This window comes from Haematobia irritans, chromosome 4 (genome assembly GCF_050003625.1).
Source record: "Haematobia irritans isolate KBUSLIRL chromosome 4, ASM5000362v1, whole genome shotgun sequence".
Taxonomy (NCBI): Eukaryota; Metazoa; Arthropoda; class Insecta; order Diptera; family Muscidae; genus Haematobia; species Haematobia irritans.
This window is the reverse complement of record NC_134400.1, coordinates 63103368-63128744: the sequence shown is the minus strand read 5'-3', so window position 1 is coordinate 63128744 and position 25377 is coordinate 63103368. Positions and strand designations below refer to the sequence as shown.

General features: G+C 34.3%; 3 protein-coding genes and 4 long non-coding RNA genes across 10 annotated transcripts; 3 read left to right on the top strand and 4 right to left on the bottom strand.

Moving 5' to 3' along the window:
- Positions 1 to 2361: 2361 nt before the first annotated feature.
- On the bottom strand, positions 2362 to 3630 carry LOC142232784 (uncharacterized). 2 transcript variants are annotated; one of them, XM_075303453.1, is made up of 4 exons: positions 3036 to 3630; positions 2811 to 2981; positions 2567 to 2731; positions 2362 to 2499 (listed from the first exon to the last, which is right to left on the bottom strand). In XM_075303453.1, the coding sequence occupies exons 1-4, from the start codon at positions 3081 to 3083 to the stop codon at positions 2491 to 2493; spliced, it is 393 nt and encodes a 130-aa protein (XP_075159568.1). In that variant the 5' UTR covers positions 3084 to 3630; the 3' UTR covers positions 2362 to 2490. The 2 variants fall into 2 exon arrangements, with proteins under 2 accessions (XP_075159568.1, XP_075159567.1); XM_075303452.1 differs by lacking the exon at positions 2362 to 2499 and having other exon boundaries at positions 2537 to 2731.
- LOC142232787 (uncharacterized) lies at positions 3552 to 4659 on the top strand. Of its 2 annotated transcripts, XR_012721212.1 has the most exons (4): positions 3552 to 3625; positions 3745 to 3911; positions 3976 to 4081; positions 4147 to 4659. It is a non-coding gene; the product is annotated as an uncharacterized LOC142232787 (long non-coding RNA). The 2 variants fall into 2 exon arrangements; XR_012721211.1 differs by having other exon boundaries at positions 3573 to 3911.
- Positions 4660 to 6061: 1402 nt separating this feature from the next.
- LOC142232782 (uncharacterized) lies at positions 6062 to 7366 on the bottom strand. Its single transcript, XR_012721209.1, has 3 exons — positions 7072 to 7366; positions 6636 to 7006; positions 6062 to 6571 (listed from the first exon to the last, which is right to left on the bottom strand). It is a non-coding gene; the product is annotated as an uncharacterized LOC142232782 (long non-coding RNA).
- A 2601-nt stretch (positions 7367 to 9967) lies between these two features.
- Positions 9968 to 11153, top strand: LOC142234588 (putative ATP-dependent RNA helicase DDX53). 2 transcript variants are annotated; one of them, XM_075305752.1, is made up of 4 exons: positions 9986 to 10072; positions 10129 to 10255; positions 10345 to 10548; positions 10613 to 11153. In XM_075305752.1, the coding sequence occupies exons 1-3, from the start codon at positions 10032 to 10034 to the stop codon at positions 10396 to 10398; spliced, it is 222 nt and encodes a 73-aa protein (XP_075161867.1). In that variant the 5' UTR covers positions 9986 to 10031; the 3' UTR covers positions 10399 to 10548; positions 10613 to 11153. The 2 variants fall into 2 exon arrangements, with proteins under 2 accessions (XP_075161868.1, XP_075161867.1); XM_075305753.1 differs by having other exon boundaries at positions 9968 to 10255; positions 10632 to 11153.
- Positions 11154 to 14943: 3790 nt separating this feature from the next.
- On the bottom strand, positions 14944 to 16012 carry LOC142234587 (uncharacterized). The gene is made up of 3 exons (XR_012721654.1): positions 15925 to 16012; positions 15437 to 15852; positions 14944 to 15102 (listed from the first exon to the last, which is right to left on the bottom strand). It is a non-coding gene; the product is annotated as an uncharacterized LOC142234587 (long non-coding RNA).
- Positions 16013 to 18027: 2015 nt separating this feature from the next.
- Positions 18028 to 18505, bottom strand: LOC142236370 (uncharacterized). The gene is made up of 2 exons (XR_012722004.1): positions 18399 to 18505; positions 18028 to 18326 (listed from the first exon to the last, which is right to left on the bottom strand). It is a non-coding gene; the product is annotated as an uncharacterized LOC142236370 (long non-coding RNA).
- A 4662-nt stretch (positions 18506 to 23167) lies between these two features.
- On the top strand, positions 23168 to 24406 carry LOC142235452 (uncharacterized). The gene has a single exon (XM_075306707.1). It carries the CDS (start codon positions 23168 to 23170, stop codon positions 24404 to 24406), a length of 1239 nt encoding a protein of 412 aa, XP_075162822.1.
- The last annotated feature ends 971 nt before the right edge of the window (positions 24407 to 25377 follow it).

The following is a 25377-nucleotide window of genomic DNA, read 5'->3' as shown; positions in this document are numbered from 1 at the left end:
GAAACTTAAACATTTTATTTATTACAATGGTTAATAAAATATCTATTAGTTCAAAAAAGCGTATTTTCGCTGCTAAGGGACCGAACCCTCTTCTGAGTTGAAGTAGTCTTTTATTTTTTCACGTACAAGAGATCCGCTTTCGTCGATTCGTCCGGTTGATGTCGGCTCTATGTTTGAATAAAAAAGAGAATCGCCCCTTAAAGCATTTCGAAATGTTTCACTAAATATTTCACCTGGTATGCTTTCTCTATCGACATAGTTCTGTGGGCAATATTTCTCCCTTCTTGTGCGTAACATGAAGTTGTGGAGATACATGCACGTTTTTATAACATTTTTTCCTCTGCCAGGCCCGCAAAGCATAGTTTTCGATAAACAATAAAATTTTGAACACATGATTCCGAAAGCGTTTTCAACACAGCATCTTGCCCTACTGAGTCTATAATTAAAAATTCGTTTTGAATCGTCTAAAGTGGTATTCTTCGTTGGTTTATACGGCTTCATTATTCGGCGACGCAATGGAAAAGCATCATCAGCTACAAAGACGTGCGGAATGGAACCATCAACACATTCTGGAAATGGAAGTCGATTTTCCATTATCGCTTTGCCAAGGGTACATTTACTAAAAATTGCAGAGTCTCCTTCCGATCCATAAGCACCAACGTCAAAGTATGTAAACTCATAGTCACCGTCGGCAACTGCCATTATTACTATACTAAAAAAACCCTGAAAAGGCATTTGAAAAAAAAAAAAACATTATTACAGAGCTTTGTAATTAAAATTATTAATTTTTTTAATATTTATGTTTATATTCCACATATTTTTTATTAATATTAATTGGCATTGGTCAGCTACACTGAAAAAATATTTACCTAATTGAAATGATTATGTAAACTAAAATTTTGGATTCAAAAAATCTTTGTTTAGAGGGATGTTTTGTGGTTGCATTATCTTCCCCTGCTAAACACTAGATTACATTGCAATGTATGTAGTTTAAAGAATCATTCGTCATCATTCGAATCGTAATCATTGTCTAAATAATATAGAGTAAAACATCTTTAGATCCATATCTGTGGAATTTATTTTAACTTTTTTTTTAAGAAATTACGAATATTTAAATGCATTTAAATTTGCTTTCCTGATGATAAGACATATGCAGGTTTGTCGGAAGTCCAACATATATTGTCATAAAGAATCTTCTTGGGCATATATGAAATACTTGCCGTATAATTGTAAAATATGCTTCCAGATTTTCGGGGGCATTTTATTGACACGTGTTTTCCATCAATGGCCCCAACGCATTTAGGAAAATTCCATTTGACAAAAGTATTTCCATTTTTTTCCATATTACTTGAGGACATCGTTGAAATTTTGCTTTTTAAAGCCGAGCTAATTGCGTTACAAACGTCACGCCAAAATGTTGCTTGCTAATTCGATATATGGAGGCTATATGCCTTTGCAATGTTCCGCAAGCAAAGTATCTATAGATTGGAATATATATAAAGTGAGTAATCTGTGTCTGCTGTTATATTTTTGTACAACTGGGCGTAGCGAACAACAATTCATAAAATTGATAGATGGCAGATTTTTCTACCATTTCCACTAATATTTTCTTTGAGTGTGAGTAAAACTGTAGAATTACGTTTGATCGCTCCTACAAGAAAATAGAAAACTCGTGCCACCGATTGCAAACATGTTGCATGTATGTTCTGTGTATTATTAAAATCGTGAACATAATAAAAATTGACATCGTGAGTTTGATCTAGAACCTAAGGCCGCCACTATATTTGGATTTCGAGTTGAAAATCACTTTATTTTCGCTATTACTATACATATGAAAGCAAATAAAGTGACCGCGAAAAGGCAACATAGTACCGGCCTTTAAGCATTACTAAAGTGAACATACGTATATTTGTGATGATGAAATAATAGCTTACTTACTCCAAGACTACCGCTAGTTTCTCTTTTGGTGTTATTCCATCATTTGGATGTGTGTTTCTCTTTGGTTGCAAGTAATGTTCAACCATTTGTAGTAGAGAGAAAAATGTCTCGATATCCAAAATTTTCTTTGAACCGCACTTCACATTTCAAAAGATCTTCAAACTATTCCAATGAAGCAGCACAATGTAAATATGAATTACATTCAAATTGGGATAAACTATATTTAAATATTAATATTAGCTTACACAGACTGCGAAACGACCCTTGTGATTCCGATTGTACCGAGTGCTGAGCTTTTGCAAGAATTGTCATGGTTAAAAATTGGTGAACTCCTAAACAGGCAGAAGCCATCATGGGGATTTGAATTTTTTTTGTTGACCAAAAAAAATTTGATTTCTGTTCTTATACTGCTGGGGGTTGAACATTGAATTTAATGGTTCATGGCTGTATTCAATGACTTCATAGTATACATTACTATCACTATTTCCCTGAGAAACAAGTTCCCTTGGATTATCCAATAAACCAAATTGAGCATCTCCTGCCATGAACTCCTCATTTTGGCTTGAGGAAGGAGAAAAAGAAAATTAGAATTTTTAAATTGTTATCATAATTTGTGTTTGCATCTCACATTGTGATAGAGACAATCCATATTTTTCGGAATATCCATTTTGTTCATGGCAATAATTGGGTCGATATTTGGATCGTCATTTTCATCCTTGTTCGTAAGTTTTTTTGTTGTAAGATGTTTCCTTTGAGCAATTGCAATTGAATTGCCCCATTTGATTTCATCTGCCTGAAAATGAAAGTAGACAATTAATTAAATTGTGAAATCATACAAACAAAGGGATTGTAAATGGGTATATTTGTCTTACGTTTGCAAGTTCTGAAGGCTCAATTATTTCTAATGGTTTCTTCGCGGTTATTGGCCAATTTTGGTCAATGGTTTTGATGCGTATATCAAGGCAATACAAAGTGAGTTCGCTAAATACTCCAATCCATGTTTGACGAAGATAATACATTAACTCCCTGATGTTTTCTCTAACCTGAAATGAGTGTCCATTAATTTATTATACATATTTAAGACTTCTCATATATACCTTTTCGAAAACTCCAACGAAGATTTCAACAAGATATGTTTCAAACATTTGCGCATAAAGCTTGCTCTTGTCAGAAGTATATCTTGAGATACTCTTAACAAATAAGTCTTAAATGTTTTTATAATAGTGGATGCGTATTTTATGTTGTTCAAAGCAACCGTCGTTATTTTATTAATTAAATAGTTGTTGTTTCTATCTATCTCCAATAAGCTAGAAAGAAACAATTGTTTCACTTTTATGTCCTCCATTTGTATGGACGGAAATTTTGCGGATTTTGTATTATTTTGTGCAAAAAAACGTTGAACTTAGAAAATTTGTTTCAACGAACTGACGAATATATGCAAAAATAAACAATATTGACAGATGCAAGTGCTGCCAATGGGAATTTCTTTAAAAAAACGCCCATTCGTTAAATTTGGGCTGAAATTTCTATACTTCAAGTTGACAACACTCTATCCGTTTTCAGCTTGAAAGAATGGTTTGTGAAAAATGTTCATGCTGAACGAACATAGTACCCACCTTAAAGCAAGAGCTATCCCAATAAACACAGGATGAGCGTTTTTCAAATGTAACAACTTTTCAGTTTGAGGGTAAATATAATTTTCAACATAAATTCAACTTGACTTGAAACAGCTCATCTTCAATACATCTTCAAATTGTTTGCGAATTACTTCCAATTTGCCAAAATGTTGACGAAATCATTGAAAAGGTGTTGAAGATAATATGAGAAAACTTTGACAAAACACTACCCTAAAATGCAACGAAAAAACCATGTGGTTTTCAATACTTATTTGTGCAACGAAGTTCGTGGTCAATTGCAAGAAATTAAAAAAATGGAAAAATTTAGGCAAATAACCAAATAGTTTATAAAAATAGGTAAGTGAAAATAAAAAATGAAATAAAACTTTAAGGAAGTCTCTAAATGTATATATCTTTGCAGAAAACTAAAATTATGGATTCTACGTTCTTGAAAACATTAAAAAGTTGACCGATGAAAAAATTGTGGACAATTAACTGGAGCTGATTCAAATAGTTGATAATAATTGGTACGTCAATATGAAAAATTAAATCAACACTTTAGAGAAGTCACTAAATTTAAATCTCTTTGCAGAAAACTAAAATCTTTGGATGCTACATTCTTGCAAACATTAAGAAGCTGGCCAATGAAAACATTAAGAAGCAGATCAAGAAAAAGTTTCCAGAAACATTACAAGTGCAACCAATTAAAATTGTTAAAAACAACAAATTGTTGAAATCAACAACTTCTGCATCACATCGTCAGTTTAATTCATATGCTATTATCAGTGTAAAATGGATATTTTGTGAATTCCTTCTGCTGGAAATCAATTCTAACACGCGGTCCAGTACGTTCCTAATTTCAAATTGCCGGCAGGTTAATAAATTTTAATGCTGTTTTATGACACCAAAAGGAAGGAAATCGAATTATCAATGCAAAAGTGTTTACTAATAATGTTTAAGATATTTAAAGTTTTGTTTTTTTTTTTTTTTGTTCTTATTTGTTGATATGTTTAATAAGATTATTATTTATCAATTGGTATTGTAGTGTAGTGTATTATATATTTTATTTCGATAAAATTGAATAAATTATACAAAATTCATAGAATTTTGGCTTTGACTTTCAATTTGAAGTGGGGATATCATTCATACAAATTTAGGTTGAAAAGTATTTGCAACGATGTTAATTTTGAATTTGACTCGCATCGAAAATTGTTTGACAAATTATTGAGTAGCAATGCATTTCAATTTGAGGATAACACTTGAGATATTATTGCTAATGTGTTGAATTTCACTGTTGAGGGTAATGTCTGTTTTTTGTTGAGAACGCGATTTTCTCAACAATTTCTCAACTTGAATCTTACCCTAATCCTTTGAAAAAATGTTTGAAAAATTGTTGAAATTTAGCATTTTTCAAACGTTTGTGTTTTTTGGGATATGTTACATTACTTAACTGTGTATTAGAACAAGACAGATATAGTTCTAAGTTTACCACTAACTTATCGATAAGTTCATATCATCAATGTAATCGAAATTAATAAAGCGGACCTTAGACGGTCGGATAAACACTCCGACAGAGGTTCGTCTATTTGTTGTGTGTTCGTTCAAGTTTTGCCCTTACACTGCACGAACAAATGTGATGACAACATGAAAAAATAAGAAGAAGCATAAACAAACAATGAAGTTGTACGAAGATTTATGGGTGAAACTATTTTTTACTGAAAAACTGGAAGAAGATAATAAAAAAAAATCCTGGTATATGTGTCAAAACAATGATTCCTGAAGTAATCCACATTTAATATATTACAAATTACTTGAATTTCAAAATACTTTTCGCCTGGTTTCCCATTGATTGGAAGTGGATTTTTTCCACGTTTTTGCCACAATACTGGTTTAGATTTATATATTTCTTTAATTTTCAACCAGAATTGGCGATCCATCATTAATTTCATTGCATAAATTCCTGTTTTTAATGTAAAAATAAATTTGTCTTTGATGTTTGTCGAACATCCCCTTACACTCAATGATTTGTACCACCCAACCAGAAAAAATCAAAGTTGTTTTGATTTTATGCCAACACGTCCCCGCGACAGCCGAACACGACCTTATACAATCGGATTTGTCGCCGCAACGTGTTGTGTCGCAGGGTTTATCCGACCGTATAAGGTGCCCTTAAGTCTCAACCCAATAAACACAAACGTTTGAAAAATGCTAAATTTCAACAATTTTTCAAACATTTTTTCAAAGGATTAGGGTAATATTCAAGTTGAGAAATTGTTGAGAAAATCGCGTTCTCAACAAAAAACAGACATTACCCTCAACAGTGAAATTCAACACATTAGCAATAATATCTCAAGTGTTCTCCTCAAATTGAAATACATCGCTACTCAATAATTTCTCAAACAGTTTTCAACAGTGAGAAAAATAAAAAATTAGCATTGTTGCGAATACTTTCAAACCACAATTTGTATGAAATTCAATCCTAGTTCTAACTGAAAGTCAATACTAAATTTCTAGGGATTTTGTAAATTTTATTATTTTTTCGTTAACAAATATAATAATCTTAAAAATAACATTAATAATATATAAAAATAATAATATAATACCGATCAAAATGTAATTATCTTATTAAACGTATTAATAAATAAAAATATGAATACAACTTTAAATATCTTAAACATTTTTACATGTATAATTCCATTTCCTCCATAATGTTGGTGTCAAATAACTATTAATTAATATGCTGGCAATTTGAAATAATTACTATCGAGGAACTTGCTGGCTTGTGTGTTAGAATAGATTCCAGCAAGAGGAAATCACTAAATATCAACCTGATGACGGGATGTAAATTGATGTAATGCACATTTTCATCCAGAAGTTCTTGATATAGGAATTGTTGCACTTTGTTTTAGTTGGTTGCACTTTGTAAGTTTTCTGAAAACTTTTCTTTGTTGTTTCCTTCATTGGTTTTTCTTCGGCCAACATCTTCCAAGAATATACCATCCAATGATTTTAGTTTTCTGCAAAACAATCGAGTTTTGTGATTTCCATTATGTTTTCATTTCACTTTTTATTTTGACTTACCAATTTGTATTTCGTATTTCTTCCAACTGACCACGTACTTCGTGATTTCCTCAAGAACGTTGGAGTTACAAAATTGTTGTTATTAAAATTCTGGCAATTTTCAGGAACTTGATGACCAGATAATTGGAATAAATTTCCAGCAATTTCAATTCACAAAATAACAAATTAAACCGATGATGCGATGTAAATTAAACTATCGATGTGATGCGAATTATCATCCAGTAGTTGTTGATATGGAAAAGCATAAATACCAAGTTTGTTTGGTTGCACTTTGATTTATGGAAACTTTCTCTTCTCGATAAGCCACTACCATTGTTCATCGGCCAGCCTCTTAATGTGTCCAAGAACCAGCATCCAAATATTTTAGTCTTCTGCAAAGAGATTTGAGTTTAGTGACTTCCTTAAAGTTTTCATTTCGTGTTTTAGTTTTACTTACCAATTATTATAAGCAATTTCAATTGATTATTAAAAACTTTCCACATTTTTGTATTTCTTCTACGAACTTTGTTGTCCAAAGTAGTATTGAAAACCATGTGGTTTTTTCGTTGCATTTCAGGGTTGTGTTTTGTCAAAGTTTTCTCCAATTATCTTCAACACATTTTCAAAGTTTTCGTCAACATTTTGCCAAATTGGTTGTAATTCGCAAACTACTTGAAGATGTATTGAAGATGAGCTTTTTCAAGTCAAGTTCAATTTATGTTGAAAATTATATTTACCCTCAAACTGAAGAGGTGTTGCATTTGAAAAACGCTCATCCTGTGTTTATTGGGAAATAAACATACTTTCTTACTTACTTAAGGGCACCTTATACTGTCGGATAAACCCTGCGACACAACACGTTGCGGCAACAAATCCGATAATATAAGGTCGTGTTCGGCTGTCGCGGGGACGTGTTGGCATTAAAGCAAAACAACTTTGATTTTTTCTGGTTGGGTGGTACAAATCATTGAGTGTAAGGGGATGTTCGACAAACAATATCAAAGACAAATTTATTTTTACATTAAAAACAGGCATTTCTGCAATGAAATTAATGATGGATCGCCAATTCTGGTTGAAAATTAAAGAAATATATAAATCTAAACCAGTACGTGGAAAAATTCCACTTCCAATCAATGGAAAACCAGGCGACAAGTATTTTGAAATTCATCAAGTAATTTGTAAAATATTAAATGTGGATTAGTTCAGGAATCATTGTTTTGACACAAATACCAAGATTTTTTTTATTATTTTCTTCCATTATTTCAGTAAAAAATGGTTTCATCCATGAATCTTCATACGACTTCATTGTTTGTTTATGCTTCTTCTTATTTTTTCATGTTGTCATCACCTTTGTTCGTGCAGTGTAAGGGCAAAACTTGAACGAACACACAACAAATAGACGAACCTCTGTCGGAGTGTTTATCCGACCGTCTAATGCGCTTTACAGACTATCAGTTATTCCGGACGACAGTGCTCGTGTCGCACATATCCCATATATTGTGCATATTATAAGTTAAGTCCGAAGGTATAATCGATACTCCTGCATGTTTATGGGATCGATAACACATTTACCGATTATTTAGTCATCGCCGACAAGTCGTATCGATCCGACACATTGTAAGATTCTTTACAAACACCGACATTCCGTCCGGAATAACTGATAGTCTGTAAAGCGCATAAGGTCCGCTTTACTTACTAGTAACGAGTACTCAAAAAATTAGTCAGTAACGAGTACTTGTAATCAAATACTCGTTACTTTCCCAACACTAAATTGTGGTGGCCAGAAAAATTATGGACAAACAAAATATGACCATAAATTTATTGAATATATTGAATAAAGATATGTTTAAAAAAAATTATTGTTGTTTAGATATGAACGTATTACTACCAAAAATTGTTTAAAATATGATTTAAAACGGTATGAGCAACCTTTCCTCGTAAAACAAGAGGACAACCTCAAGCAACAAATTCGATCCTGGGGCCACAATAAAAGCTTCGTTCAAAATTCCGCAAATGGGACATCAAAATGGAAGTCATATCCTGGATTCCACTTTTTGTCACTGGGGGTCAGTAGATAGATTCTACCATGGACGCCAGGAACAGACTTCGTTCAAAATTCTGCTACATTCTAGATTCTACCATGGAAGCCAGGAACGGACTTCGTTCAAAATTCTGCTTATGGAACATTAAGGTGGAAGTCATTACCTACATTTGGATGTATGCCATGAGTTCCAACAGTGTTTTTGGACGTAGATGTTCCAGATTCCATTTTTTCCACTATGGGCCAGTAGCTAGATTCTACCATGGAAGGCAGTAACAGACTTCGTTCAAAATTATGCTTATGCAACATCAAAGTGGAAGTCATTACCTACATGTTGATGTATGCCATATGCTCCAACAATGTTTTTAGGCGAAGATATCCTGGATTCCAAGTTTTCCACTATGGGCTATTTGCTAGATTCTACCATGGAAGCCATAAATGGACTTCGTTCAAAATTCTGCTTATGGCACATCAAAGTGGAAGTCATTACCTACATTTTGATGTATGTCATGAGTTCCACCAGTGTTTTTGGACGAAGTTATCCTGGATTCCAAGTTTTCCACTATGGGCCATTTGCTAGATTCTACCATGGAAGCCAGGAACGGACTTCGTTCTAAATTCTGCTTATGGCACATCAAAGAGGAAGTAATTACCTACATTTTGATGTATGTCATGTGTTCCAACAGTGTTTGTGGACGAAGTTATCCTGGATTCAAAGTTTTCCACTATGGGCCATTTGCTAGATTCTACCATGGAAGCCAGGAACGGACTTCGTTCAAAATTCTGCTTATGACATTTAAAGTGGAAGTAATTACCTACATTTTGATGTATGTCAGTGTTTTTGGACGAAGTTATCCTGGATTCCAAGTTTTCCACTATGGGTCATTTGCTAGATTCTACCATGGAAGCCAGGAACGGACTTCGTTCAAAATTCCGCTAATGGGACATCAAAGTGGAAGTCATTACCCACATTTTGATGTATGCCATGGGTTCCAACAGTGTTTTTGGACTAAGATATCCCGGATTCCATTTTTGCCACTGGGGGTCAGTAGATAGATTCTACCATGGAAGCCAGAAACGAACTTCGTTCAAAATTCCGCTAATGGGACATCAAAGTGGAAGTCTTACCTACATTTTGATGTATGCCATGTGCTCCAACAGTGTTTTTGGACGAAGATATCCCCATTCCATTTTTGCCACCTTGAAATCACATTGAGAATATTTCTCAATGTGAAGGTTCAATTATTTTCAATAAAAATGCGTTCATGAAGAAAACGTGGTAACAATGAAATTCGAAAGTTTTGGCAACTCCGGTGGATTGGTTTGTTGTCGTCCAAAATTTAGAACAATAATAAAATAATTTTATTTATTATTTTATGAAAAATGAAGATCTCACGGTACAGCACAAACAGAAATTGTAAACATATTAGAGTTTTTATTGTTCGCTATGTTGAACATCAAAATATTCCACAGTCATAGCGTTTTGGAGCCAAAACGTGAATTGGCATGCAAATTGAGAAAGAAGGGAACAACAGAATTCATTCAGGAATATGATTTATGGAGAAGGCAATCGCCGTGCCACAAATTGGATGTGTTGGAGGTAGTATGGAAATTATTATCTGCACTCCTGATCGTTTAAATTGTACAAGCGAATGTTATTGACGCAACCACTTACTTATCTATTTTTAGATGAAGCTCATCGTATTTTGGATATGGGTTTTGAACCTCAGAATCGAAAGATAATATTGGATATACCGCCCGATAAACAACCCGTAATGACAAGTGCTAGGAGTCCGACTTTTTACCGACGGTTATTTGAACAATCCCATACCGGTGCGTGATTTGGTCGAGCAAACAATCGAAATCATTGAAGAGGATGAAAAATTCTATTCGGTAAAGAATTTTATTAAATATGTGGAAGTTTTAGCTGGTGATTAGTCTAATGATTTAAAATTAGATGGTTTTCGCTATTGCAGATATTACCTCTGGTGAAGTAAAAAATCTTATAGCAACTGATATTGCCTATGGCCAGGCCCATAGAAGATATAACTCATGTCATCAATTTCCAGTTCGGAAATATCGAAGAATACAGTAACCGTGCTATATTTAGTTATAAGACTCGATCCGATTGGGACATAGCATCGGAATTAATTCCTATACCTGAAGAAGCTGGTCAGGATATACCATCTGACTCCCGACCATGGCTGAACCTTTTGCTAAAACCAAAGAACGCTGTGCTGAAGAAGCTGGTCAGGATATACCATCTGACTCCCGACCATGGCTGAACCTTTTGCTAAAACCAAAGAACGCTGTGCTGAAGAAGCACATAAATTTAATCGAACGCAATGTGGCAGAGTAGGCATAATTTATGGCGGTCGTAGTGGTAGTAAATAACATGGAAAATCTTCCAAACAACCTATGAATTAACACAAACATTTTTAATGATTTTCTGTTGGATTCCATACAAAATCTATTACATATTCATTAGTAACGTTAAAGATGATATTTTATTAAAATACCCAGCAAAAACTCTCATTGCCCGGTAATCTTGTAGGTAAGCCTATTTAAAAATTAATAACCCCTTATTAATTGGCATCGCTTCGGATTACATTTACATACGCATGTCCTAGGAGAAAAGTACTTCACCTCAGGCATACCTTCGGCCATGAAATAAGTAGTGTATAAAGAGCATATGATCACCTAATATGTAATCAGCTGTCACCTATTCTAATGGATCAATGATGTAAGATGGACACTACTTGAATAGGAACTTAAAAAGTAAATTAAAATTAAATTAACATTGTATAAACAAGGATTAGGATTAGGGAGCCACCGTGGTGCAATGTTAGTATGCCCGTCTTGCATACACAAGGTCGTGGGTTCGATTCCTGCTTCGACCGAACACCAAAAAGTTTTTCAGCGGTGGATTATCCCACCTCAGTAATGCTGGTGACATTTCTGAGGGTTTCAAAGCTTCTCTAAGTGGTTTCACTGCAATGTGAAACGCCGTTCGGACTCGGCTATAAAAAGGAGGTTCCTTGTCATTGAGCTTAACATGGAATCGGGCAGCACTCAGTGATAAGAAAGAAGTTCACCAATGTGGTATCACAATGGACTGAATAGTCTAAGTGAGCCTGACACATCGGGCTGTCGCCTAACCTAACCTAACCTACATACAAGGATAGTTTTTGAATAATATAAAACGTATTTCTCTACGCTGAAAAAAGCTTTCCAGGTTCCAAGGATTTTGTCTTTACACTAATTAATTTGGTATTGATTACGAGCCAAAGAAATGGAGAATTGAAGAGATACTAGGAGACGAATTTGAATCTTTCGGATTTTTTCAGCTTATACCCATTTTTAAGTCGAATGAACTGTAAGTTTATCCACTCTTGGACAAGGCAAATAACGTTATGCGTATTCTATGCTAAGCAAAACTCGCAAAAAAAAAACTTTGGCCTCACAATATTTTCTTTCAGTGTATGTTAAACCTTATGAAAATAATAAAAAGAATACAATGCATAATGCCGTTTATAACGAATCCATTAGGAGAGATATAAAATTGGATGTACATATAACTCAGAATGAATTGCAACATTAAACGCAAATTAATTCCATTATTAAAAAAGAAAACTTACTAACACAACTAGTGGGTTAAATTCGTGATTACTACCTACATTCATTTAAATCACCATTATTATGAAATGCATGGAAAAATCGTCAGAATCAACGTTAGATTACATTTTTTTTAAGTAAATGCTCAATTCTGTTGATGTTTATAGTTAATTATGCCATAATTTATTCCATTTTATTAAGCCATTATCGGTCAACTGCATTACATTTTGACAATAATCAACACAAATTACTGAGAAGTATTTATTATTGTCATTATAAGTTGGTCATTATAATTAATCGCAATGTAATGCAACGAGTAATGAGAGTTTTACTGCTGGTAATGCAAATTGTAATGAGTTGTAGTTACCTAGTTTTTGCTGGGTATGTATGTACCCAGCAAAAACTAGATAACCACATCTCATTACAATTGACATTACCAGGAGTAAAGCTGTCATTACACGTTGCATTACATTGCGGCGAGTTATAATGACTAACTTGTAATGACAAAAATAAATACTTCTCGGTAATTTTCGAATTGTTATTCTCAAATTTTTAGGCAGTTGTAGTTAATATAATTATTCACATAATCGAGCACTTACATGAAAAATCAAAAAGAATATGTAATGTAACGGTAATTCTGAATATTTTTCCGTTAAGAAATTTTTATCACAAATATTTCATAATAATTGTGATTTAAATTAATGCCATTATCATATTATGTTTTAAATAAATGCTTTCTTATTCCTCATTCACATTACACTTCCAAAATGCACTTAAACTAGATTTCAAATGCCATTTGCCTTATAAAAAAGAGACTTAAAATCCACTTTTAGTAGATTTCGAACCTTATGTGAATTGGCTATTGGATATATTATAACGTAATTCACGAATCCAACTCCCTTAAACAACCTACATTTATTTCTATTTTAAGGGTGAAATTAATTTGAGTGTAATCTTATTTAGATTATTTATTAGATTTTTTGTTTATTTATACAATATTCGCTTCTATTCAAGTAGTTCTCCTATTACAGCACCACTCGCCATATTTTGATCCATTGTAATCGGCAATAGAAATCAATATTTTCGAGATTTGGTTGTCTCATATAATCACCTAATATGTAATGACTACGAATAAGTCATTACATATTAGGTGATTATATGCTTTAAATGCACTACTTATTTTATGGCCGAAAGTATTGTTGGGGAGAAGTACTTTCCTCCTAGGACATGCGTATGTAAATGTAATCCGAAGCGATGCCAATTAATAAGTGGTTATTAATTTTTAAATAGGTAATCTTGTAGGTAGATTACCGGGTAATGAGAGCTTTTGCTGGGTAGTAACATTTTTGCTGTTAAAGGTAAGTACTATGTTCTCTTTTCGAGTTGAAATTTTCGCGGTTACTTTATTAAAACAGTTCAATATGAAGCAAATAAATTACTTCAATTGATGCGCAGTTTCTTGTTCCCCTAGATTTCGGCAAGACTTTACAGGAATGTTTTGGTTTTAATTTATAATTTTGATTATTTCAGGAGAAGCAATCGCGAAAATAAAGTGATTTTCAACTCGAAACCCGAACATAGTACTCACCTTAAGATGGAAGTTTTAGATTTGTATAAACAAATGTAAAGAGAATCTCTTTCCATTCGAGTTTAATTTATATACTTTTTTAATTGGGCATAAAAAAATACTATTTTCTATTACTTTCTTGACTGACTGGGTTTGGAGTTTAATTAAAAAATTGATTGATTAATTACATTTTTAATAGTTTGTTGACTTAAAGATTTTGTCTTCCTATTTTTTGACAAAAGGTTAGGTTAAGTCTAGAGTTTTTTCATTCCAGACTTAAACCAAATATATATTTTAATCAAATTAAAAACTATTTCTAAATAAAAATAAAACTTTTCTTCCGACATAATTAGTTTCTATGTGCATACTAGAATCATAAAATTTTGGCTCAAATTCAAAAATGAATTCAACTATATTTATAGTCGAAATATTCGGATATGTTCTGGATTTCCCTTCAAAAAGATTTCACCTTCCACTTTGATTTCCCCCAAAAATTTTTGGTTGTTCTTGGTTTTCCGTGAAACAAGATTTTTCGAAATCGCTTACCGAAAAGTCATAGTCTGCAAATCATATGATTTGCAGAGAAAAATGTAAACATGTAATCAAATATGTGGCACAATTCTTTTATTTCTAAGTTTGTGGTAAAATGTTAAGGAAATACGAAGAAACTCATGTTCTACAATCTAAAGAAAAACTACTGGATTGTAAAACACTTATAAAAATTATTAAATCTTTCTTACATTTTCGGCCAATTATCTTTTGTTTACTACACCCAAAAAATTTTGTTACTCATAATAGCAAAAATGTTTGCTAAAACAGCAGTTTTTGTTTGCTGAAAAAGGGACTGCAGTAGCATGTAGTTGTTTCAGCAAACATTCGTTAGTTGAAACAGCAAACATTTTTACAGCTAAAATAGCAAACAAATGCTGCTGAATTAGCAAACGTGTTTGCTAAAAGTTTTTGACAAACATCGCTGCTAAAGTAGCATACTGCGTTAGTTCAAATAGCTAACATTTTTACTGCTATAACAACAACAAATGTTTGTTGTCCCAGAAAAACAATTTGTCGTTTTTTTAACGATATGTTGAAATGAAACCCGTAAACCATTTAATACTTTAACTTCTACATTTATTAAGTGTGTGAAATAAATTGAATTCCATCAAAGTATTGGAAGTTGAGTTGGATTGTTGTCTAGGATTTATTTTCGTTTGTTTTTCTTCTTTGGCCTTATATACGCGGATAAAACATAACAATGTTAAGACGATCTGTAATGAAAAGTAAAAAAAAAAACAATTAGTAATTACACTAGTTTACACTAAAATTTACAATTGATGAGAGTTGCTTTTTATGTGTTTTCATGTCCTGAATTCGAAAAAGAGGTTATATTTTTATAAGGATATCTCAGAAACATGCCATAACAAAAATTTTATTATGTAAACTATTTTTATTTATAGGAATTATATTGAACGATGTCATCAAAGTTGACCAATAAAATAGGTGCTTTAGCAAAAAATCAAATTGATTCATATTCTCTTAAGGCCGTGGCATTATATCGCTAAAATAGCAACGTTTTAATGTTATCCTGGTTTTAATACTCACATTTAAGGTGAACTTTTCCAATTATGATAGATTCGGGTACAGTTTAGGTTAGTTATAGTGACAGTCCGTTATTTCAGGTTCCCTTTGACTATTTAGTCCATTATGATACAGCAGTGTTGAACTTCTTTCTTGTCACTGAGTGCCACCCGATTCCATGCAGGAAGCTCAAAGACAAGGAATCTCCTTTTTATAGCCGAGCCTGAACATCATTTCTCATTGCGATGAAAATTTTAGAGTGCCTTTGAAACACTCAGAAAGGTCACCAGCATTACAGAGGGAGTAATTCACCGTTGCAAAACTTTATGGTGTTTGGTCGAAACTAGGATTGAATCCATAACCGTTTGACTGCACAGCGGGTATGAACAATTGTACGACGGTTGCTCCCATATATCAATGTATAATAGTCATTTTCCAAACTAAAAATGATTAAGACAAATTATTAAAAACAAAAGTACTTTAAAAAGAATACAATATTATACAATACTTACCAAATATAATAAAAAAAATGGAAAATATATTCCAAAACACAAAATAATTTTTACATATTCCCGGCTTGTCTCGTGTTTTCGTTTAAAAGTGATGCTTTGACGGCGTTGGCGTTTGACATATCGCCGTTGGCATTTGTCAAAACCAACAATAGGTCTGTTCGCGTACTTTTCTAGCAATAATTATCCAATAAAAACTAGTAAGAGAGAAAAAGTGGCAGAGTTTTAATTTTTTAATGGAAACATACACAGAATCCGGCCTTTCGTCGGAAAATCATCTTGACAAATGAGGCTCATTTCCATCTCAGCGTATATGTACAAATGCAAAATTGTTTTATATGAGAGTCCTTTATTCTCAATGAACGACTGTTTAGTTTGGTTAGTGGCCTTGCGGAGTTACTTGATTTTTTCGCAAATGAACTTGTTCTATGGTTGGAGCTGGTTGGTGTTGAACTGGATAACGGTAACTTTTAACAGTTACGTGTCACACAAGCAACTCTTTTGCAGGAAACGTTTCCAAGCTGGGCAATCATAATAAGCCACCAAGATATTGCGACTCTGAAACCTTCCTGTCGGATGAAAGAATGCTATCAAACCAGCGTCGAATTACAGCCTCAACGATAGAACTCACATGAATATATTTGGTTTAAATTGCTTTTCATTATCAAATGCATACTTTTCGCTTTATTATGAAATAAACATCCGAACATTTATCTCAAAACTTTAAATTTTTCTTCGAATACGAAAATACCAGCTCTTACGAAAATACCTGCTCCTTTGTATTCGCGATTCAATAACATATGGAAGAGGTAAAAATAATTTTTGCTGTCACAGAATCCGGCCTTTCGTCGGAAAATCATCTTGACAAATGAGGCTCATTTCCACCTCAGCGTATATGTACAAATGCAAAATTGTTTTATATGAGGGTCCTCTATTCTCAATGAACGACTGTTTAGTTTGGTTAGTGGCCTTGCGGAGTTACTTGATTTTTTCACAAATGAACTTGTTTTACGGTTGGAGCTGGTTGGTGTTGAACTGGATAACGGTAACTTTTAACAGTTACGTGTCACACAAGCAACTCTTTTGCAGGAAACGTTTCCAAGCTGGGCAATCATAATAAGACACCAAGATATTGCGACTCTAAAACCTTCCTGTTTTGTTAAAATTGTAGAACAGCCATATATCGACTATCGAAGACATTGACATGTTAGATTTGTCGTTCGGGACAAATATTTATGTTAGCCACATATTCATAGAAGTTAAGCGTATACAAATCCCATTTAATTAAAAAAATTTAAATTACTAAAAAGGATAGTTTGTTCACAAATGTTATTACATAATAAAAAATTCGAATTGTTTTTAATTTTTCATGTTATATAACGTGTACCATTTTACTATTGTCCATTTGACCGGAGTGAATTTATAATTTTATTCGGATCAGCAGAAAATTTCAGCAAACAACTGACTTTCCTGCTGTTCCAAAATAACAGATTGTTTGCTGTTTTAGCCAAAAAACTGCTAAAACAGCAGCATTTTGTTTGCTGAAAAACAGCAGATAGCGTTTAATAACAGACTTTTTTCTATGAGTGTATTGTAAGAGTTCTGAGTCAAGCTCCAAATTTGAGAAACTAGGACTGCACGCAAAACATTTAACGCCTTTGGAAAAAAATATTGATATTCACACTAACATCAATTGCAAATGTAATTTATGAATTTTCATAGTCCTTTAAATTTGAAAAATGCGTATTATTTTGTATTTTATGCTTCTATAAATAAATAAAAACAAATAATTTTGTGAAGCATAAATTTTTCCTCTCGACGTCGACAACTCCTACCGCAGTTTATTATAATTGACTGACTCTTGCGTGCGGAACATTGCAGGAGTTATTTTACCCCATTGTTTATAGCAAATCTGTGATCAAAACAAGTAAGGAAAGTCTAAAGTCGGCCGGAGCCGACTATATTACACCCTTCACCACTATGTAGACAAACATTTGTGTTACCATCTCAACTTAAAATTTGCTGGGAGCTATAAAAAATTTGCATTTCCAGATACAAATACTTTTAATGGAAACAATTTTTTGTACTTCTACAAAAACTCTAGAATTAACATTTAAATCGGCTAAAGCCATTTCGTAATATTTATTCGCATTTTGGGGTTGGATATTTGAATTTAAGTATTTTGAATCGAGTTTTGGCGGCCGTTGACTTAGCATCATTTTTTGACTCTAAGGATTTCTCCAAATTTTAAGTTACACAGATAAGGGGGAAAAAAGAGGAAAGTTCCCAGTTCATAATTTGGTCGAAACTAGGATTGAATCCATAACCGTTTGTCTGCACAGCGGGTATGAACAATTGTACGACGGTTGCTCCCATATATCAATGTATAATAGTCATTTTCCAAACTAAAAATGATTAAGACAAATTATTAAAAACAAAAGTACTTTAAAAAGAATACAATATTATACAATACTTACCAAATATAATAAAAAAATGGAAAATATATTCCAAAACACAAAATAATTTTTACATATTCCCGGCTTGTCTCGTGTTTTCGTTTAAAAGTGATGCTTTGACGGCGTTGGCGTTTGACATATCGCCGTTGGCATTTGTCAAAACCAACAATAGGTCTGTTCGCGTACTTTTCTAGCAATAATTATCCAATAAAAACTAGTAAGAGAGAAAAAGTGGCAGAGTTTTATTTTTTTAATGGAAACATACACAGAATCCGGCCTTTCGTCGGAAAATCATCTTGACAAATGAGGCTCATTTCCATCTCAGCGTATATGTACAAATGCAAAATTGTTTTATATGAGAGTCCTCTATTCTCAATGAACGACTGTTTAGTTTGGTTAGTGACCTTGCGGAGTTACTTGATTTTTTCGCAAATGAACTTGTTCTATGGTTGGAGCTGGTTGGTGTTGAACTGGATAACGGTAACTTTTAACAGTTACGTGTCACACAAGCAACTCTTTTGCAGGAAACGTTTCCAAGCTGGGCAATCATAATAAGCCACCAAGATATTGCGACTCTGAAACCTTCCTGTCGGATGAAAGAATGCTATCAAACCAGCGTCGAATTACAGCCTCAACGATAGAACTCACATGAATATATTTGGTTTAAATTGCTTTTCATTATCAACTGCATACTTTTCGCTTTATTATGAAATAAACATCCGAACATTTATCTCAAAACTTTAAATTTTTCTTCGAATACGAAAATACCAGCTCTTACGAAAATACCTGCTCCTTTGTATTCGCGATTCAATAACATATGGAAGAGGTAAAAATAATTTTTGCTGTAACAGAATCCGGCCTTTCGTCGGAAAATCATCTTGACAAATGAGGCTCATTTCCACCTCAGCGTATATGTACAAATGCAAAATTGTTTTATATGAGGGTCCTCTATTCTCAATGAACGACTGTTTAGTTTGGTTAGTGGCCTTGCGGAGTTACTTGATTTTTTCACAAATGAACTTGTTTTACGGTTGGAGCTGGTTGGTGTTGAACTGGATAACGGTAACTTTTAACAGTTACGTGTCACACAAGCAACTCTTTTGCAGGAAACGTTTCCAAGCTGGGCAATCATAATAAGACACCAAGATATTGCGACTCTAAAACCTTCCTGTTTTGTTAAAATTGTAGAACAGCCATATATCGACTATCGAAGACATTGACATGTTAGATTTGTCGTTCGGGACAAATATTTATGTTAGCCACATATTCATAGAAGTTAAGCGTATACAAATCCCATTTAATTAAAAAAAATTAAATTACTAAAAAGGATAGTTTGTTCACAAATGTTATTACATAATAAAAAATTCGAATTGTTTTTAATTTTTCATGTTATATAACGTGTACCATTTTACTATTGTCCATTTGACCGGAGTGAATTTATAATTTTATTCGGATCAGCAGAAAATTTCAGCAAACAACTGACTTTCCTGCTGTTCCAAAATAACAGATTGTTTGCTGTTTTAGCCAAAAAACTGCTAAAACAGCAGCATTTTGTTTGCTGAAAAACAGCAGATAGCGTTTAATAACAGACTTTTTTCTATGAGTGTATTGTAAGAGTTCTGAGTCAAGCTCCAAATTTGAGAAACTAGGACTGCACGCAAAACATTTAACGCCTTTGGAAAAAATATTGATATTCACACTAACATCAATTGCAAATGTAATTTATGAATTTTCATAGTCCTTTAAATTTGAAAAATGCGTATTATTTTGTATTTTATGCTTCTATAAATAAATAAAAACAAACAATTTTGTGAAGCATAAATTTTTCCTCTCGACGTCGACAACTCCTACCGCAGTTTATTATAATTGACTGACTCTTGCGTGCGGCACATTGCAGGAGTTATTTTACCCCATTGTTTATAGCAAATCTGTGATCAAAACTAGTAAGGAAAGTCTAAAGTCGGCCGGAGCCGACTATATTACACCCTTCACCACTATGTAGACAAACATTTGTGTTACCATCTCAACTTAAAATTTGCTGGGAGCTATAAAAAATTTGCATTTCCAGATACAAATACTTTTAATGGAAACAATTTTTTGTACTTCTACAAAAACTCTAGAATTAACATTTAAATCGGCTAAAGCCATTTCGTAATATTTATTCGCATTTTGGGGTTGGATATTTGAATTTAAGTATTTTGAATCGAGTTTTGGCGGCCGTTGACTTAGCATCATTTTTTGACTCTAAGGATTTCTCAAAATTTTAAGTTACACAGATAAGGGGGAAAAAAGAGGAAAGTTCCCAGTTCATAATTGTGTGATTTTTCAGTCAGAAAGTTGCTAGATTAAGAAAAACGGCGAATTTGTTAGTGGAAATAGGAAACGATTAGTATGAATGAAAACTTGAAGGATCATCCTCCTGATAGGGGGAGGATCGGTAAGGAAGATAAAGATGACGACCCGGAATGGAAAAAGGACATGATGTTGAGACCACCGGCTACAGGCACAGTTCCTAAGAATAAGAGAAGGTATGATGAGAAGAAAGCGGATATGAAAACCAGATCCCGAAGTAGAGGATGGCATGAGAGTGGAAATTGATCAAGACAAGGAAGGAAGTACCGGGAATATGGATGAGGCAAAGAAAAGTAACAACGACAAGGAGATGAGGCAAGGCAATGAGAACGATAAAAGGAACATGTTTGAACGCAGATATGATGAGGATCACAAGGGCGATATCATTGTGTATGTGGACACGAAGAATCAAGGTGAGAGTAGAAAACCATTGAATATCTTAGCGCTTGGGAAGTTGATGAAAGACCTTGAGGTGTCGCGCGTGACCCTATTAACGAAAATAGGATATGGACGGGCGAAGGTTATGTTCAAAAATTATATTGAGGCGAACCAGTTTTCGGATAATCGGAAGATGGTAGAGGCTGGATACCAACCTAAAATAATGAGGCATTTTATTGCAAAGATGGGAATAATGTGCCTATGGACATGACAGTCGATTATCTATGGGCCGGGATCATATCATACTGGACATTTTTAGAATTCGCCGGAAGGAACGTGGCGAACAGATCCCGACGGGTAGGGTAAAAATTCCGTTTAAAGGCTCAAAGGTACCAGAATCAATATATATGTATGAGCGTACGTTGACATACTCCGTGGAGCCAGCTGTACCATTCGGGAAGTGTGCCAGATGTTTCAGGTTTAACCATTACGCTGAACATTGCAAGGATAGTGTTGCAGTCTGTAGAAGCTGCTACCACAGACATGAGGCAAAGATCGCATGTGCGCCGCGGCCGAGCTGCTCGAACTGCAAGGGGGTCACCATCCCAGCCTACAGCATTAACCTTTAACTGGGTACGTGGTGGTAAAATTTACCACCTCGAACACTCGTTTACATATATTTTAAAAAAGACGTGTGAAATAAAGTATATGTTAATCATTGAAAGAACATATAATATTTCGAAATATTGTTTTATTTTCGTTAAATACAATGTTTACTAATCAACAAATATAATAATGATACAAAAAAAACATTTTTTTACAGAAAAATATTAATGTAAAAGAGGGGGTAAAATTTACCACACGTCGCAAATTACGCAAAAAAATTTCACCTCACCGGTTAAAGGTTAAATATGCAATGACAAAGGACAACCTTAGCTTTAAGGAGGCACGCGCCAGATATGCCTCATTGTTCTCTAATCGATTCAGTATACTGGATGGAGAATTAGACAACGAGTTCCCGAGCATCGACGTGAATAATAGAAAGGGCAAGAATAGGCTGGAGAATGGTCAGACAACAAAACAGAACAGACAGGAGTTCATTCACACCCAATATTCATACGCATCGGTTGCAAAGGTTAATAGGAACAGAGAGCGTGAGAGTGCGAACAGCGAAATAACGTTGAGGGAGCACAAAGAAGCCCTGATGGCTGTAGAGACCTACAAAGGTGCCAACGGTAGTGTGTTTGAGGCATCCGGCCATATGAAAACGACAGAACTAGAGAAGACGATTAATGAATTATCGAAGAAAAATTTCCAGAATTTTTGCGGAGGGAACAGAGGGCATGAAGGCCGAACATATAACACTGTTAGAAAGCTTGAGACAGGATATGAACAAAGCGTTAAACGACATGGATTTGCAGAGAATCAGGGAGGCGTCAATCCCGGATGAACCTGAGCTATAGACTTTAAGATACAATGAAATAATTAAGTGATATTGAGAAAAGAAAGAGAAGAAGAGAAAAAGAAAAGGAAGAAGAAGAATAGGAGGAAATTTGTTTAATTCTTGTTTTCTACACAAGTAAACAACATGAAAATTTTGCAGCTCAATATGCAGAGTTTAAACTAGATTGAGAACAAGAATGTATTAGAGATGTTTATGGATAAGAACGAAATAGACGTGGCGCTACTAAGCGAGACTTGGCTTAGAGAGAATTCAACGATTAATTTTTGTAACTACAACATTATTATGAGAAATAGAATGGATGGATTTGGAGGAGTGGCTATCTTGGTCAACAGGGCTATACGTTTCTCGATAGTCAAATATGAGGGTGATGGCGAGGTTTGTGGAATTTCCACATTGAACCTCAAACACAACCTTAGTTTTATTACTGTTTATATACCACCTGGTATAGCAATACAATCGTTCAAAAAAATTTTGGCGACCATTGAGAACATGCTACATGGGCTCAATCCTTCTTGCGGGCAATTTCAATGCGAAGGCCCTTGAATGGGGAAACAACCACACGGACAGAAAAGGAGAGGAACTGCGTTCGTTCATTATGAGCTCGGGTCTGGTGTGCATAAATGAGGGACGAGCCACATTTAGAACAGCAGAGACGTCATCGGCTATTGACATCACACTCTTGAACAACATGGGTCTAAGGCCTCAATGGAGCGTATTAAATGAGAAACTAACTAACAGTAACCATCTGCCAATTATAGTTGAGTTATGTGAAGAGGTAAGAAGAGTCTGTAAAAAGACGAATTACACCAGAGTTGGAAGAGCTATGGCGAACATAGAAGTAGGAGCATCAATAGAGACATTTAACTCCAATGTGGGCAAAATCATTGAATCATGCACAGTTACAACAAGAGAATCTCGAACGGCAAAGATATGGTGGGATCAGGAATGTATTCGTCTATTCCGTATTCGCCCTGCAGCTAGAAAAAGATACTACTCATATAGATCATTGGAAAATTTACTGTTGGTGGAGGAAGCAGATAACGAGTTTCAGAAGTATATGAGGCAGAAAAAAAATGATAATTATAAGGAGTATCTGGCAGGCTTATCGACATCTGTTTCACCTAAAGAGTTTTGGTCTAAGATTAAAAACATAAAAGGGTATGGACTTCCCAAGATGGCAAAAAATTCATGGAACGAAGACCAAAACAAGGAATATCTAGGGTTCATTTCGAGTACCTCAAGGGCAACTTTTGGTATTGGGCCTGACGTGTTGGGAAACACCTCAGATAGTAGACCAAGCATGGCGACCAAAAACCTCGAGAAAAGCCTGAGAAGTAAAAACCCGAAATCAGCGGCTGACGCTGATCTCATTACATATGGCATGATTTTGAATATGAATGATGAAAACAGAACTCGCTTTTGTAACATGACTATTAATATTTGGAACGTTGGCAACATCCCCGAATGCTGGAGAATAATTAAGATATCACCCATACCCAAACCAGGGAAAGATATCACAATGGTACAAAACTATAGACCGATAGCCCTCTTTTCAGTGCCTCTCAAGTTGTTAGAGAGTCAATTAAAAGAGATGATTCAAACAGCTGCTGAGGAAAGGGAACTAATCCCCCACCGGTCATATGCATTTAGGCCACACAGATCCATTTCGAACTGCGTTAATGACTTAATCAACTCCATAGCTCAATATAAGTCATCAGGTCAATACGTTCTTGGATTATGCGTCGATGTTGAAAAAGCGTATGATTGTGTAGATGTGTACAAATTAGTGAACATATTAACAACAATGAACATAAACAGTCACATAACAAAGTGAATACCTAACTTCAATCAAAACAAATATAAACAGCCGTAAGTTCGGCCAGGCCGAATCTTATGTACCCTCCACAATGGATTGCGTAGAAACTTCTACGAAAGAAACTTCATCCACAATCGAATTACTTGGGTTGTGGTATCTTAACTCGTTTTCTAAATTGTGAGTTAGTCCATACGTGGTATACATTAGACAAAATAAAAAGTATGTGTAGATAAGTCTACAAATAATTACGAATCGATATGGGCTATTGCACGGTACGTAGGGAGCCAGAATTGAAATATGGGGGTCGCTTATATGGGGACTATATACAATTATTCTTGATTGATGATATTGATGGACCAATTGTTGTGTGATTGGGGATCGATTTATCTGAGGGCTATATATAACTATATAGATATGGACCTAGTTAGGCATGGTTGTTAACGGTCATATAAATACTAGCACAATGTACCAAATTTCAACTGACTCGGATGAAATTTGCTCCTCCAAGAGGCTCCAAAACCAAATCTCGGGATCGGTTTATATGGGGGCTATATATGATTATGGACTGATATGGACCACTTTTGGCATGGTTGTTAAATATCATATACTACCACCACGTACAAAATGTCAACCAGATCGGATGAATTTTGCTTTTCCAAAAGGCACCGGAGGTCAAATCTGGGGATCGGTTTATATGGGTGCTATATATAATTATGGGCTGATATGAACTAATTCCTGCATGGTTGTTGGATACCATATACTAACACCACGTACCAAATTTCAACCGAATCGGATGAATTTTGCTCTTCCAAGGGGCTCCGGAGATCAAATCTGGGGATCGGTTTCTATGGGGGCTATATATAATTATGGACCGATTTCGACCAATTTTTGCATGGCAGTTTGAGGCCATATATTAACACCACGTACCAAATTTCAACTGAATCAGATGAATTTTGGTCTTCCAAGAGGCTCCGGAGGTCAAATCTGGT

What these genes read in the sequence shown, in the direction of transcription:
- LOC142235452 (XM_075306707.1), top strand. Translation starts at nt 23,168, where the DNA reads ATGAGCTCGGGTCTGGTGTGCATAAATGAGGGACGAGCCACATTTAGA.
- LOC142232784 (XM_075303452.1), bottom strand. Translation starts at nt 3,083, where the DNA reads ATGTTTGAAACATATCTTGTTGAAATCTTCGTTGGAGTTTTCGAAAAG. An exon ending in TCGTTGGAGTTTTCGAAAAG is followed by an intron (nt 2,982 to 3,035) that starts GTATATATGAGA and finishes CACTCATTTCAG; the next exon opens with GTTAGAGAAAACATCAGGGA. An exon ending in AGCCTTCAGAACTTGCAAAC is followed by an intron (nt 2,732 to 2,810) that starts GTAAGACAAATA and finishes TTTCATTTTCAG; the next exon opens with GCAGATGAAATCAAATGGGG.
- LOC142234588 (XM_075305752.1), top strand. Translation starts at nt 10,032, where the DNA reads ATGAAAAATGAAGATCTCACGGTACAGCACAAACAGAAATT. An exon ending in GTACAGCACAAACAGAAATT is followed by an intron (nt 10,073 to 10,128) that starts GTAAACATATTA and finishes AATATTCCACAG; the next exon opens with TCATAGCGTTTTGGAGCCAA. An exon ending in ACAAATTGGATGTGTTGGAG is followed by an intron (nt 10,256 to 10,344) that starts GTAGTATGGAAA and finishes ATCTATTTTTAG; the next exon opens with ATGAAGCTCATCGTATTTTG.